A 14,818-nucleotide genomic window follows, 5' to 3' on the forward strand; every position below is an offset into this window, starting at 1 on the left:
GTCCTTCCTGCAGAAGCACAGTTCCCTCATCCCTGTGGAGGCCCCCATCTGCTCACCAGTTTCTTCTGGCTCCTTTACCATAGCCCTATTGCCTAAGAGCTATCAAGGGCCCAATAGCACAAAGGCCCTGACGGTTCCACAGCCTCCACACCTCCTCCCAGCTGAGCAACACTGCCAAGAAAAACCAGAGAGCAAGTGAGAGAACCAGTTGCGATCTGCCCTGTCAGAGGTGGCAGTGCAGCGGCTGGCCCCACCTCCAGTGTCGAGCCTTGGGATGGAAGGGGAAGCAGGCTCTCCAGGATCTGTTTCCTGAATCTCCAGCCCATCCAGCTGTCTGTGGGGGAGCAGCCCTGGAGCCAGAAGCATCCACCATGGCCCAAGGTAGGGAAATCCAGGGAATGGTCAGAAAACAGGGACAATGAAGACCCAGAGACACTGACGGCAGGAGCGGGGCTCAGAGGGAGAAAGGAGCAAGTAGAAAGCTGATCTAGGAAGGGAGCCAAGAACCCTCAGGAGCCATTGGTCCCCTGAGGACCAGGAGGCAGGGTGGAGGTGTCATGCTACCATGACTGCCTCCACAATAGTGTGGGATGGGCAGAGCAAGTGATTAGGGCACTGGGGTTCCTTTCCTCGGTCACCAGCCAACTTTTTCACACTGGCCAACTTACTTCTCTAGTTTCTGCCTCTCATGCTTGAAAACCAGAAGGGTGTGAACCACAGTCTCGGAGGTTCTTTACAGTGTTGAAGTTCTCTGAATCTTCACATCCTCTAACTTCCGATGTCATCATGGTCATCTTCTGCAGACTTCATCCTCTCTTCTCTAGATATAGAGCCTCTCTGGAGATGAAACGATTAGATGACCCGCCACCTGTAAGGGATGGGATTTAGCTGACTCTACACACAGGATATTGCCACCTTTATTTACTATAAGTAATATAATAAGTATTTTACTATTTCTTTAAATTTTATGTAAAAATGTGTATAATTTTTAATTACAAAGGAAATAAATGAAGATCTAGTTGGAGTAAAATAAAGTTATAATTGCAGATAAAACTCTAAGTACCCCAACCTCATCTTGAGTAACCATTGTTTCCAGTCTTTGGTCTAGACATTAGTATTCATATATATGCTGAATATAACCAATTGGATCAATATGTGTTGCTATAAATCCAGATACTATCGATCTAGAAATATCAACTTAATATTTTTTCACTCACTTCATGTCTTGGAGCTCTCTCCAGGCCAGTAGTATGTATAGACCTACTTCAATAGTTTTCATCTTGTATGGTATTCTACAGTGTATGATTTATTCATCTCATCCTCTTCTAATGGACACTTAAGACTTTCTTTTTTTACAGATAGACAAGCAATCTTACAGTCAGTATTCTTACGCATGCTTCTGGCTACTCATGAAGGAATGTCTCTCCAGGACAGACATTGAAATCACTTATTTTCTAAGTTCTTCAACCACCTCCTTGCTAGTTCCCTCATTCTCTCCTTACTTCAAGGAAAAAACACTCTAACTGAAAATGAACATTCTATTTGAATATAGATAAGCGAAATACAGTATCTCAAAAAAGGAAATGGTCATGAAAAGGAAAACTAAGCATGGCGCTTAGTTGCAGAAGCATCCATGTGTCATAGGAGGATGCTGACATGACCCATGGTGTCTCTAGAGGATAGGATATATCTGAAGTGCTTCCTGTCAGGCAGGTGTTGGCCCGCCTGTTGAGCAGCCTTAGTCACACACAGACCTGAGCCGGTTAATGCTCTCTGCCCAGTCAACTGGTCTCCTAAAGGACGTGCTGCTTCTTTTTGTTTTTTGAGACAGGGTTTCTCTGTGTATCCTTGGCTGTCCTGAACCTCGCTCTGTAGACCAGGCTGGTCTTGAACTCACAGAGATCCGCCTGCCCTCTGCCTAAGGCAAGTGCCACTACCACCCTCCTTTTTTTATTATTAGGAAAATGTCAAGTTCTTTCTCACGTGTCAGGACTGGAATGTCCTTTCTGAACATGAGTGAAAGCCAGCAATGGATAGCAGCTGTTGGGTAGAGAAAGAACTCCTGATTGGAGTCACAAATCTGAGTTTAACATGAGACAAAATCCTCCATCTATCAGAAGGTCTGTTCTTCACCCCCTTGGTGTAGAGGACATGATATTTCATCTATCCAAGGTTGTGATAAAAGTTAAATAGTATGATCTTTTTTTTTAAGATTTATTTATTTATTATACAATATTCTGCCTCCATGTATGCCCCCATGCCAGAGGAGGGCGCCAGATCTCATTACAGATGGTTGTGAGCCACCATGTGGTTGCTGGGAATTGAACTCAGGACCCCTGGAAGAGCAGCCAATACTCTTAACCACTAAGCCATCTCTCCAGCCCCCAAATAGTATGATCTTGATAAAGTGCTGAGAGAATCTAAAACTTGAAATAAATGCAAGTGATTTTGCATAAGATAGAGAACTCTTCGAATAGCAAACATGTCCATGAACCTGGGTGTGCTGTTGGTTAATCTTATGCTTCCTGAAAAACAATAGCAACAATAAACAGCTCACTAATGAAAAAGATGTGTTAACAGTAAACAAACAGCCTCAGGAAGTTTAGAAGATAAAGAGGGGGATGGGTGTAGTGGCACGTGTCTGTAATACTAGCCACTTGGGAGGCTGAGTTAGGATGGGGCACGTGAGTTCCAAGCTAGCCTGGTGAGTTTCAGGCGAACCTGCATGATTGTGATCCTGTGTGACTGTAGTCTGACTCCTTAAAACAAAAGAGAAAGATTAATATTTATTGTTTATACCTTTACACAATTTATTTGAGTCACATTTGTTTCTAGCAATTTATTGAACATAATAAAGGCCATGCATTTGAAGTATACAGTTAGGTGTGTTCATACAGTTTTGAAAGTGTCACTACTATCTAGTCCCAAAACACTATCATCACCTCAAAAACAAGCAGTCAGAGCCAGGTGCAGTGGTGCACACCCTTAATCCCAGCATTCGGGAAGCAGAGGCAGGAGTTTCCCTGTGAGTTTGAAGCCAGCCTGGTCTACAGAGTGAATTCCAAGACAGCTAGGGCTATGTAGCTATATGAAGAAGACAAGGAAGAGGAGGAGGAGAAGGAGAAGGAGAAGAAGCATTCAGCCTCCATTCCACCTTTCTCTAGTCCCTGGCAATGCCAAATCTACTTTCAATCTCTATGGACTTGACTATTCTAGACATTTCATAGAAATGGCATCATATAAAATGTGCCCTCTTGCATCTGACTCCTTTTACTAATGAATTTTTCAAGGTCCATTCGTGTTGTGATGTGCTCAGTTTATACAAGTCCATTATTTTGACATGCTACATCTTTCCTGTTCTTCAGCTGGTAGGTACTTGTGCCATTTGGACTTTTCAGCTATTTCTGTATAATGTTGTATCAGCATCCACATGTAAGCTTGGTGTGAGTATACACATTCACTGTTTGGTGGTGTACCATAAGGAGTTGAATCCCATGGTAATTCTGTGTTCAACATTCTAAGAGCCTCTAGTGTTCTTCAAAGTGCTGAACCATTTTATAAACTCACCAACAAGGTCTGAGTGCCCCATAGTGCTACACCCTACCAACACTTGCTAGTGTCTGTTTTCTTATATCATCCTCATGGGTGTAAAGAAACAGTTCGTGTGTATTTACCTGATGACCTGAGCATCCTTCCATGTGTTTATTGCCTTTTTCTCGTCCTGTTTAGAGAGAGACCTGTTCAAATCAGTTACCCATGTTGTGGGAGACCTGCCATGATGAGCATGTAAGAGTCATAGGACAGCCTTGTGGGGTTGGTTCTTGCCTTCTACCTCATGGGTCCCAGGGAGTAAACTTAGGCTTTCAGACTTCTGCAACAAGTGCTTTACCTACTACTGAGCCATCTCAGTATCTCTGGTTACCCAGTTTTTCATTTGGCTCCTTGTTTTTGTGTTGTAGGGTTAATCCATCCCTCCATCCATTTGGTTACAAATACCTTATTAGATATTTGATTTACAAACACATCCTCACATTCTTTGGATTATATTTCTACATTCTTCATTATGTCCTTGAATCAGAAATGCCATTTTGAGTAGGCCCAATTTACTTGAGTTTCCCCACTGATTCTGCTTCTCCTGTCATATCTAAGAGACCACTATTTCAAGATGAGGAATGTGTACCTGTTTTTTTCTGCATTTTATAGTTTTAGCTCTCATGTTCAAATCTTTGATCCATTTTTAGTTAATTTTTGCATATCATGTGAAGTAGGCAACCAACTTCTTTCTTTTTTATTAACTTTTTGGTATTCATTTTATATGTATCAGTACTTTGCCTGCATATTTATATGTGCACCATTTAAGTGGAAGTTTCTTGTTCTGGCTGTCTGTTCCCAAATACCCAGCAGCTGCTTCCCAAATTACCACACCAAAGTTTATATTGATTATAAAAGCTTGGTCAATAGCTCAGACTTATTACTAACTAACTCTTACGTTTTAAGTTAACCCATATTCCTTATTTACACTTTGCCATGTGGTGGTACCTTTATTAGCATGGCATGTTTATCTCCTGCTCCCTCTGCATCTGGCTGGTGACTCTTGACTCTGCCCTCCCCCTAATATCATTCTTGGTTTGGCTGCCTCTATACTTCCTGCCTGGCCACTGGCCAGTCAGCTTTCTATTAAACAAATTTGAGTGACAAATCTTTATGGTGAACAAGAGGATTATTCCACAGCAGTCCCATGTGCATGCTTGGTGCCCACAGAAGCCAGAAGAGAGTGTCAGGTCTCCTGGACCTGGACTTACACGCAGTTGTGAGCAGCAGTGCAGGTGCTGGGCACTGAACCTGAGTCCTCTGCAAGAGCAGCCTGTGCTCTTATCTGTTGAGCCATTGCTCCAGTCCAGATACTTTATTTTTTAAATGTGGATATATCCATTTATCCAAGCACCATTTTTTTTGAAGAGAATTTTTCTATATTTGATTGTCTTGACATTTTGATCAAAGATCAAGGGTATTAGATTTTGACAAATTATTTGGCACATTTCTTCTTCTTCTTCTTCTTCTTCTTCTTCTTCTTCTTCTTCTTCTTCTTCTTCTTCGTCGTCGTCGTCGTCGTCGTCGTCTTCTTCTTCTTCTTCTTCTTCTTCTTCTTCTTCTTCTTCTTCTTCTTCTTCTTCTTCCTCTCCTTCTCCTTTTCCTCCTCTTCCTCCTCCTCCACCTCCTCCTTCTCCTCTTCCTCATCCTCCTCCCCCTTCTCCTCCTCCTCCTCCTTGTCTTCTCCTCCTCCTTCCTCCTTCTTCTTTAATTGAAACATAACCAAGACAAAGTAGGTAGTTCTCTGTCCTTAGCTTACATCTAGTGTCGTTACATCCCTCTCAAATTCATAGCCTCGTGACATGTTATTGCAGTTAAACACACAAGTATAAAACCTGCTAAATGAATTTAGCACTGCTCTGTAAACAATGTGGGACCTCTTTTCTAAGACTCTCAGGTCTAGCCCACTGACCTGTGTCTGTGCTAATGCCACCCCAAAATTGCCTTAATTACTAGCTTTATAGTAAAACTTAAATAATAGAAGTGCAAGCCCTCTGTTTTAAGATTGCTTTAGAGCTGAACATGGAACATGCCTGTAATCTCAACACACTGGAGGCTGAGGCAGTAGGACTGCCGTGAGTTCTGGGCTACATAGCAAAGATACTGTGTTATCCTTTCCCTCAAAAAAGAAATAAAAAGATTGTTTTGATCACTACGGATCCTTTCTTCTTCCCTGTTAATTTAATATTCACTTGTCAGGGGGCTGGAGAGATGGCTCCGTGGTTAAGAGCATTGCCTGTTCTTCCAAACGTCCTGAGTTCAATTCCCAGCAACCACATGGTGGCTCACAACCATCTGTAATGATGTCTGGTGCCCTCTTCTAGCCTGCAGACATACAGACAGAATATTGTATACATAATAAAGAAATAAATAATTTTAAAAAATCCACTTGTCAATTTCTACAAAATGGCAGTTGTGCTTAAAAATTTTGGTTAAAATTTTTTGAGAATTTTATCCCTCTTCAATTCCTTCCATGCCCCTCATCCCTCTCAAATCTATGACTTCTTCTTTAATTGCTATTGTCACGTACTTACACATAAGCATGTATAAAACCTTCTGAATCCATTTAGTGTTGCTTGTATATACATGTATTTAGGGTTGACCACTTGGCATTGGTTGAGCAATTGGGAAACTCATCTCTAAAGAAAATTGATATTCATCAGGCAGTGATGACTCACGCCTTTAATCCCTGCACTTGGGAGCAAGGGGCAGGAGGATCTCTGTGAGTTCAAGGCCAACCTGGTCTACAAAGCAAGTCCCAGGATAGCCAAAAATACCCAGAGAAACCCTGCCTTGAAAAAACAAAAAGAAAAAAAGGAAAATTGATTTTCTCTGTCTCTCTGTCTCTCTCTCTGTCTGTCTCTCTGTGTCTCTGTCTCTGTCTCTGTCTCTCTCTGTCTCTCTCTCTCTCTTTCTCTCTAGCCACTGATTGCCTGTACATGTTCATCTCAGGATAGACCTTTGTGGAATTTCTCCCATCTACACTATCCTGTCAACTGTGGTTTAGGCAACTGAATGTTGAGGTTTCAAGGCTGCAGCTTCTCTGTCACATTTACAAGCCATCCTGGTCCGCTGGCTCTTACAATCTCTTCTCTTTTTCATTTTTCCTGAGATTTAGGTAGGAGATGCATTGTAGATGCACCAAATGACGTGCGCAGTTCGGCTTTTGGTCAATATTGTGTTGAATCTGGAGCCATTAAAATGGTTCTATTGTTAATTGTCATTGGAATGATACCATCTTCTAACCCATGAATACGGGACAGTTTCCATTATTTAACTGAATTTCTTTAAATGATATTTTGTGGTAAGAGTTTTTAATTCTGTTGTGAATGCATTATTAATTACTTTGGTCTCTTGCTGCTATAAATGGATTTACTTTTACGTTTTTCTCAGAACATTCATTGTGGTGTATGAAAGTACAGTTGGATTTGCATATTGGTATCGCATCCATCCTGATATCTTTTTGTGGTTGTTAATTCTAATTTGAGAGTGTTATTATTCTTATGTCATGTGTGACTAAAGATGACTTTACTTATTTCCAGTCTGAATGGCTTTGATCTCTTTGCCTTGCCCGATGGCCCTGGCTAGATCTTCCAGTACACTCTGCCTTTAGCGAGACAAGAGCGGGCAAGAACACACATCTTTATTTTGCTCCTTATCTTAATAGGGAAGCATCCAGTGTTTCACTATTAAATAGGATTAGCTGTGGAGTTTTACAGACAGCATTTATCATGATAAGGGACTCCTTAGTCTGTTGAATTTTTTTTTAACATGAAAGGGTGTTAGACTGTGCCAAATGATTTGGTTAATTTATTTTTTTAATCAAAGCCCGGCCAAAATAAAGCAGGTAGGTTTCCGACCTTCTCAACTTACATCGAGTGTTGGAACGTAGACAAAAAAGTAGCGAAGAGCTGGGTGTGGTGGTACATGCCTTGCATCCCAGAACTCCAGGGACTGAGTGAGGAGGCTCAAGAGTCTGCAGGCAGCCTGAGCTACAGAAAGAGACACAACAAGACATAACAAAGGATGCCTGCGTTCCTATGCTGAGGTGGAGAGTAGGACCCCAGGGGAATGAATGCATTGACACAGATGAGCGTGTGAGCAGGAAGGACACAAGCATTAACTGGTCAGTGTGAGCAGTTAGGATTAAGAGTGATTCAGTTCAAGGCTGTAGGGCAGCAGGAGATGGGAAGAAGGGTGGCCAGCTGGGGCTGGTTTCATGAAGGAGGGCGGTCTCGGGGGACGGGTAGGTGTAGTGTAGCAAGTTTTTCCCTGTACCACCAGCTCCCAGATAACGACACGGAGACTTATTGTTAACTATGAAAGCTTGGCCTTCGTTTAGGCTTGTCCCACTAGCTCTTATAGCTTAAGCCATTTATTTTAATCTACATTTTTGTCACATGGCACATTACCTCATTTCTACATCTGGCTGGCGACCCTGCCATCTTCTTCCCAGAATTCCCTCTGCCCAGAAGTCCCACCTATACCTCCTGCCTAGCTATCAGCCATTCAGATTTTGTTACGCCAATCACAACAATACGTTTCCACACAGTGTAGAAATATCCCACAACAGGTAGGCTTTGGCTAAGTAATGCGAGATAATCTAATTTGTTCTCTGTTGCTCTGATAAATCATGGACCAAAAGCAATTAAGGGGAGGACAGGGTTTTATTTGACTTAGCGAATTATAGTCCATCTCTGAGGAAAGTCAAGGCAAGACCCTGGAGCCTGGAACTGAAGCAGAGGCCATGAGGAGTCTACTTGCCACCTGACTTCCCCTGGCTTGCTCAGCCTACTTTTTTATACCACCTAGGACCATCTGCCAAGAGATGGTACCATCCATGGTGGACTGGGCCCTTCCACCTCAATCATCAGTCAAGAAAATGCCCCCACAGACATGTTCACAGGCCAATGTGATGGAGGCAACTCCTCAATTAGGATTTCCTCTTCCCAGGTATGTCTAGGTTTGTGTCAAGTTGGAAAACCATGACAGGAGTGTTCTGAATTGAGACTCTAGCAGAAACCAAATCTGCAGATGGACTGCCTGGAGTAAAGAATGACGCCGGGGTTGGTGGGAAATGAGAATGCTCTCAGAAGTTAACGCTGCATAGGGAGGGCCATGTGTCGGCAAACAACTGTTCTGCATACCAAGTACCATAGACTGTAGACTGTCTTAGAACATTGGAGGGCCATATGTCAGCAAATGACTGTTCTGCATACCAAGTATCATAGACTATAGACTGTCTTAGAACATTTAAAGCAAAAGGAGATGGTGTGATCAAACCGTGTTGCGGGAAGGTAGATGGTGTGTTAAGGGGAGAGATGGTAGAGGCAGGAGAATTATCAGAGCCTGTTATAGTCATGAAGGGTGAGACAAGGAGAGTAGAAAATTATAGGCACTTAGAAGGGAACAATCAGCCAGGCTGTGGTGGCACACGCCTTTAATCCCAGCACTTGGGAGGCAGAGACAGGTGGTCCTCTGTGAGTCTGAGGTCAGCATGTTCTATAGAGCAAGTTCTCTGTAGCTCCAAAGCTATAGAGAAACCATATCTCGAAAAACAAAAACAAAATGAGAGAGAGAGAGAAAGAGAGAGAGAGAACCTGGGTGAAACTGTAAAAGAATGGCTGAAAGGACTTGGTTACATATGAACTGACACAGGTTGAAGAAGAGGAGGGTGAGCCTGCTGTAACTTAAGTGTTGTAAACTACCCCCAGGTTGCTGGGGACCATGGCAAGGTCATGGTCAAACAAGAAGCCAGATACAGCCCTTCTGGGAGAGGCATACTAGAGAACAGTGAGCTTGTGTTTGAGCAGAAGATCCTGAAGGCTGGAGGTGTCCTTCCCAACTTTGAGTATCCAAGTATCCAGGACACTGGATGCACGGCATAGGTGGTGGCAGAGAGGCAGCAAATTGCTGAAAGGTGGGGCGGCTGTGCCAGGGGCAGGCAACCAGGAGCTTGCCCTCAGCTCTGCACGTTGGCACAAGGACAAGTGAGGCTGTTAACTTTAATCCTGGAAAGTGGGGATCAAGCTGGGCACTGGTGGCGTACACCTTTAATCCCAGCACGTGGGAGACAGAAGCAGGTGGATCTCTGTGAGTTCAAGGCCACCCTGGTCTACAGAATGAGTTTTAGGACAGCCAGGGCTACACAGAGAAACTCTGTCTCAAAAGACTGAAAAAACAAAACAAAACCAAAAATAATCCAAATAAAGTGAGGATCAGAATGTATATGAAGGCAGGCTAGGCTAAAGGGAGCATCCAACCTGGAGAGGTCTTCACAAGAAGCCAGTCAGAAAAGCCATGTATCTCCAGAAGAGTGCAGGGAAGGAGGTGATAGAGGGGGGAGGAAATAGGGGAGGAAGGAAAGAGGAATGTGGGTATGTAGTATCTCATCTAATTCTTAAACCATACTTATCGTGTTACAGACTCCATTCAACCAACACGGAAACTCAAGTGCAATCGCCAAACTACGTCCTTGAGTTTACACAGCTGGTAAGCGATGAACAAATCTGGACTAGGCTTTACAACCCTGGCTTTTGTCTGTCTCAGGCTGCCCCTTTACAGGGCTAGAGGTGGCCCTCACAGACCTCCAGAGCTCCCGGAACAACGTGCGCCACCGCACAGAGGAGATCAGTGTTGACCGCCTTGTTGTCCGCCGTGGCCAGGCCTTCAGCATCACCCTATACTTTAAGAACCGGGGCTTCCAACCAGGCATGGACACTATCACCTTTGTGACCGAAACTGGTGAGGAATTGGCCCACAGGATGTGTGTGTGTGTGTGTGTGTGTGTGTGTGTGTGCGCGTGCATGTGTATGTACAGGGTGTAATGTGTGTGGTATAAACATGTGTATATGTGTTATGTGTAAAGTGCAGCGTGTGTGTGTGTGTGTGTGTGTACATGTGAAGTGGAGCATTGTGTGCATGGTACATGTGTGTGTACGTATGTGTGAAGTGGAGTATGCGTGTGGTACATGTGTGTATATATGTATGTATGTACATGTGAAGAAGAATATGTGTTTGTTTAACATGGAGCATGTGTGTGTGTGTGTGTGTGTGTGTGTGTGTGTGTATATATGTGAAGGGTGAAGGGGAGCATGTGTGTGTACTGCATGTGTGAGTAGGTGTGTGTGAAGTAGAACATGTGTATATTGTGTGGTACGTGTGTGTATAATGTGTATGTGCATGTGAAATGGGGCATGTGTGTATTGTGTGGTACATGTGTGTGTGTGATGTGGAGCGTGTGTGTGGTACATGTGTGTGTATGTATGTATGTGTGTGTGTATGAAGTGGAGCATGTGTGTGTGCATGCATGCTCATTGAACAGGATCTTAGAGGAATGGAAGACCACCATAAGGAGCCTTACTTATTCTTCTCTCCTAGGACCCTTGCCAGACCTGACCAAAGGGACACGGGCAGTGTTTAGCCTCTCAGGCAGTGGTGGCCCAAGCCCCTGGATTGCTTCCCTGGAGGCCAATAGAGCCTCCTCCCTGGACGTAAGCCTGTGCGCTCCTCCCATGGCAGCCGTGGGTCGATACCTCCTGAAAATTCGCATTGACTCCTACCAGGGTCCTGTCAGGGCCTACCAGCTCGGGGAGTTCATCCTGCTCTTCAACCCCTGGTGCCCAGGTGAGGCGGGCACCCACTCAGGCTCCTTTACTTCTGCCAGTGCCACCAGAGTCCCGGCTCAAAGGTTTCCAACCCCTGATCCCTGGCCATCACAAGTCCCTGAACCCCTTGAATTTAGTACCTGACCGCCAACAACCAAGGTGGAGAGACCTTGGTGTTTATTTACTTATTTAAAAATTTAAACTTATGTCTGGACTTAAATAGAGAACTTTCAATAAGTTTAACCGTCATTAACATCTACCTTTGTGATCTGCTTTTAAGTTAGGCTGGACATTTTTAATTAAAAAAGTAATAAATGCACAGTTTTCAGTATTTGAGGAAAGAAGCAAATGATAAAAGTGAAAAAGTGAGTAGTAGAGGGGGAAGAGAAGGAGGGGCAGGGAGGGAAGGAAGTGCTAGACGGCATAAGAGCTGCCAATCGCCAAGTTCCATTTTCTCAGTGGAAACCTTACTACTTCTCTGTGTTCTGTTACAGAGGTACCTTATGCTTGAATATGCACACATTTGTATATAGCTACATGTCGTTGGTTCTATGGCTTATATCTGAGCGTGATTATACACACCCGTCTCCAATTTACATTTCTCTCTGAAATACACACCTGTGCCAGTACTTGGGAGGCAGAAGCAAGAGGATCACTGTGAGTCTGAGGCCAGCCTGGACCACATAGTGAGTTCCATACAGACTTAGCTACCGGATGAGACCCTGCATGAGCAGTCACTATAGGAAAAGCTTCAGAATCCTCTACTCATATACAATCTGTTATTAACAGACGTTAGTTCATGCTTTACTCATCACTTTACAGTGTGTTTGAACTTTCATGTCCCATGTAGAGATCCACGTACATCCATACAGTCTGCCACCTTACGTTAACACTGTACCAAACTCTCTGCTGGAGACACCCTGAGCTGTAAGCCAGCCCCCTCAAATGGCTCGTTGGTCATCTCCACCACGAACACAGCGCTCAGATGAGCAGTTTACAGCTGGAACTTTATGCACCACTGAAAAGCCTAGCTGAGATCCCGAGAGCAAGGATGATAAGGTCACTGCCATCCTCACACTCCGATTTGCTCTTTTGCAGCTAGACTAGTTGGGTGAAGCAGAAAGCTCCGACTATGGAATTGCTCGACTCTGTATGCAAGTTTTAGAACTGTAATTAAACTTGGCTTGCAAAGCAGCTTCCACTCTGAGCTCATTTCCTCAACTTTAACATGGGCCCAAGTACCTGGGTAACTTTATAATAACAAATACTCACCATAGGTAAATATATATTCTTTTATGTCATGTTCATATTGAGCGATTTTGAGAGTGTGGTGTCCCAAGACTCGGTGCGCTTCAGAACGAATCTAGGTACTCTCTCCAGACCTCAGACTCCACAGAACTGTGGGGCTAGGAATGGCCAGGGTGACTTCTGTTTTGTTTCCTCTCACTTTGACTCCCAGGGGATGCAGTCTACTTGGAAAGTGAGCCCCAGAGACAAGAGTATGTTATGAACGATTACGGCTTCATCTACCAAGGGAGCAAGAGCTGGATCCGCCCATGTCCCTGGAACTATGGGCAGGTGAGTCCCAGACCATACGAACCCCAAACTCATATGGAAAGGGAAGCCAAAACTGCTGATGCTACCTAAAGAGCATGTGTGCGAATCATCTTGGGTTGCTAGGGAAGCAGCCATGGGAAGGAGGAGGGAGTGTTCTCTGCTGGTCACATCTGACTTGAATGGGATTTAAGAGAAAGGGCAGCTAAAGGCAGCCCAGCTACAGATTTGACTGAGGATGGGGGGGAGGGTGCACACTCACAGTGGAAATATTTGCACCTGACATTTTGCACTTTAAGCTGAGTTTGCAGTGAGGTCTCACCTTACTCTCTCACTTCATCCTGACAACCCCTGGTGCTGAACGTTGACATCAGATCTGTCATGCTGACACATACACAGAATGTATGAGCCCCTGAACATTTCTCCTAGAAACAACGATGTGTCTTTCCTGACTCCATGCCAATGCATTTTTATTTGCTTGTTTGTTTTGACAACAGGCTTTTTCTTTATAAGCAATATATAGTTGTTTGAAAAATGCTTTGCAAAGGTGGGTGTGATGGCACATGCCTGTTGAACCAATGATTGAGAAGCTGAGGAAAGAGGGTTTGAAGTTTGAAGTCAGCCTGGAATACAAAGAAAAACCTTTCAGGAAATAAAACTGAGATTACATCTCAGTTGGTAGAATATTTACTTGACGTGTACAAAGCTCTGAGTTTGATTCCCAGTGCCACATAAACAGGGCATTGTGGGATGCCCCTATAATCTCAGAACTCAAAAGGCAGAGGCAGAAGTATCAAAAGTGTGGGGTCATCCTTGGCTACATACACTAGGCTATAGGAGATCCTGGCTGAAAAACAGCCAAACCAAATAAATAAATAAATAAATAAATAAATAAATAAATAAATAAATAAATAGAATTACAAAACCTTGGCAAAAAAAATTCAGAAAATGGACACCCAGAACAGGAAGGTTATCTGTAAGTACTGCTACCAGCTTGATTTCCCCTTGTTTTCTTCACATCGCCTAATGACTTTGTATGTAAAACATCTAAACTCGTTGCAATGCATGAAAACTGTTGTTTTTCTGAAAACCTACCTCTTGGTCAAAGTTTAGCCCCAGAGGGTGCTCCTGGAAGTTCAAGATTAGGAGTGGGGTTGGGGGAGAAGCTTCTCTAGAATGAGCTCAGTGTTAGGAGCACTGGGGGAGGAAGAAGATCAGCCACTCAGAAGAGACGACAGCCAGGACAATATGGGGGTCCTCGGGGAGCCCTGGATCACTTGCATAAAAGCTCCTCACCAGGTCTTATCCAAATAGAACTCCAAATGCACATGACCTGTTAGGCTCACTCACAGCCAAGGTAGCTGCAGCCCAGAGAAAATAGAGCAATCTCAACTGGTCCCAACTCCTCACTCAGTGTGAGTATTTATGGGTGTTGTCATCACTGAGAAGCAGAAGTGAGGTGTTGCTGTTCTGCAGGCTCTGACTCCCTCTCTTTCTGGTTCTCTCCTTCAGTAAGCACATATGACTCTCTGTTCAGTAGTGGGCAGAGGTGAGCATTAGGGATAAGGAAAGAAAGGGAGCACTGTCCCCGAGGGACACATAAACAGTTGCTTATCATACAGCTGGGTTGTGAGACTGAGAGACAGGGCAGAGAGTTCTGGGAACCCGGAGGAAGGCTCCTGGTTTGGCAAGAAATCCCAAAGCTTCCTAGAAGATAAGGTGCTGTGCTTGAGCTGCGTTAGTCAAGTGAAGGCCAAGGGCAGGCATGCACAAAGGTGGACAGGCCAGGAAGCTTCCATCATTGCAGAGACTACAGGGAATTCCATGGAGGGTCCCATTGTATGACAGTGTTGACGGGGAGATGAGAACAAGTATCTGTCTACTCATCTCAGATGGAGAACCAAAGATACCACCAGAGTCTAACTCAGGAGACCAAAGAGTTTTGTTGGGTTCCTTATGAGTGATGAATTACTTATAGAAGCAGACATGACTAAAAGACCACAGTATCACCAAAAGTCCACCCCAGTATGGGTGACAGCTCACAAAACCTGGAAAGCTGGAGCTTG

The 14,818-nt window shown here is 44.0% G+C and overlaps 1 protein-coding gene across 3 annotated transcripts in view; it reads left to right on the forward strand.

The window, feature by feature from the left end:
* The first annotated feature begins 209 nt into the window (after positions 1-209).
* The window catches only part of Tgm5 (transglutaminase 5), a 36,806-nt gene continuing 22,197 nt past the window's right edge, over positions 210-14,818 (forward strand). Inside the window, exons 1-5 of one of the 3 annotated variants that reach the window (XM_085696361.2) lie at positions 211-381; positions 8,404-8,544; positions 10,141-10,335; positions 10,972-11,217; positions 12,658-12,776. In XM_085696361.2, the coding sequence (XP_085552487.2) occupies positions 10,305-10,335; positions 10,972-11,217; positions 12,658-12,776 (396 nt within the window). In that variant the 5' untranslated portion in view covers positions 211-381; positions 8,404-8,544; positions 10,141-10,304. Of the gene's footprint in view, positions 382-8,403; positions 8,545-10,140; positions 10,336-10,971; positions 11,218-12,657; positions 12,777-14,818 lie in introns of all 3 variants that reach the window. The other 2 variants (XM_085696360.2, XM_085696362.2) reach the window with 2 other exon arrangements.

This window comes from Myodes glareolus, chromosome 10 (genome assembly GCF_982192425.1).
Source record: "Myodes glareolus chromosome 10, mMyoGla1.1, whole genome shotgun sequence".
Classification (NCBI taxonomy): Eukaryota; Metazoa; Chordata; class Mammalia; order Rodentia; family Cricetidae; genus Myodes; species Myodes glareolus.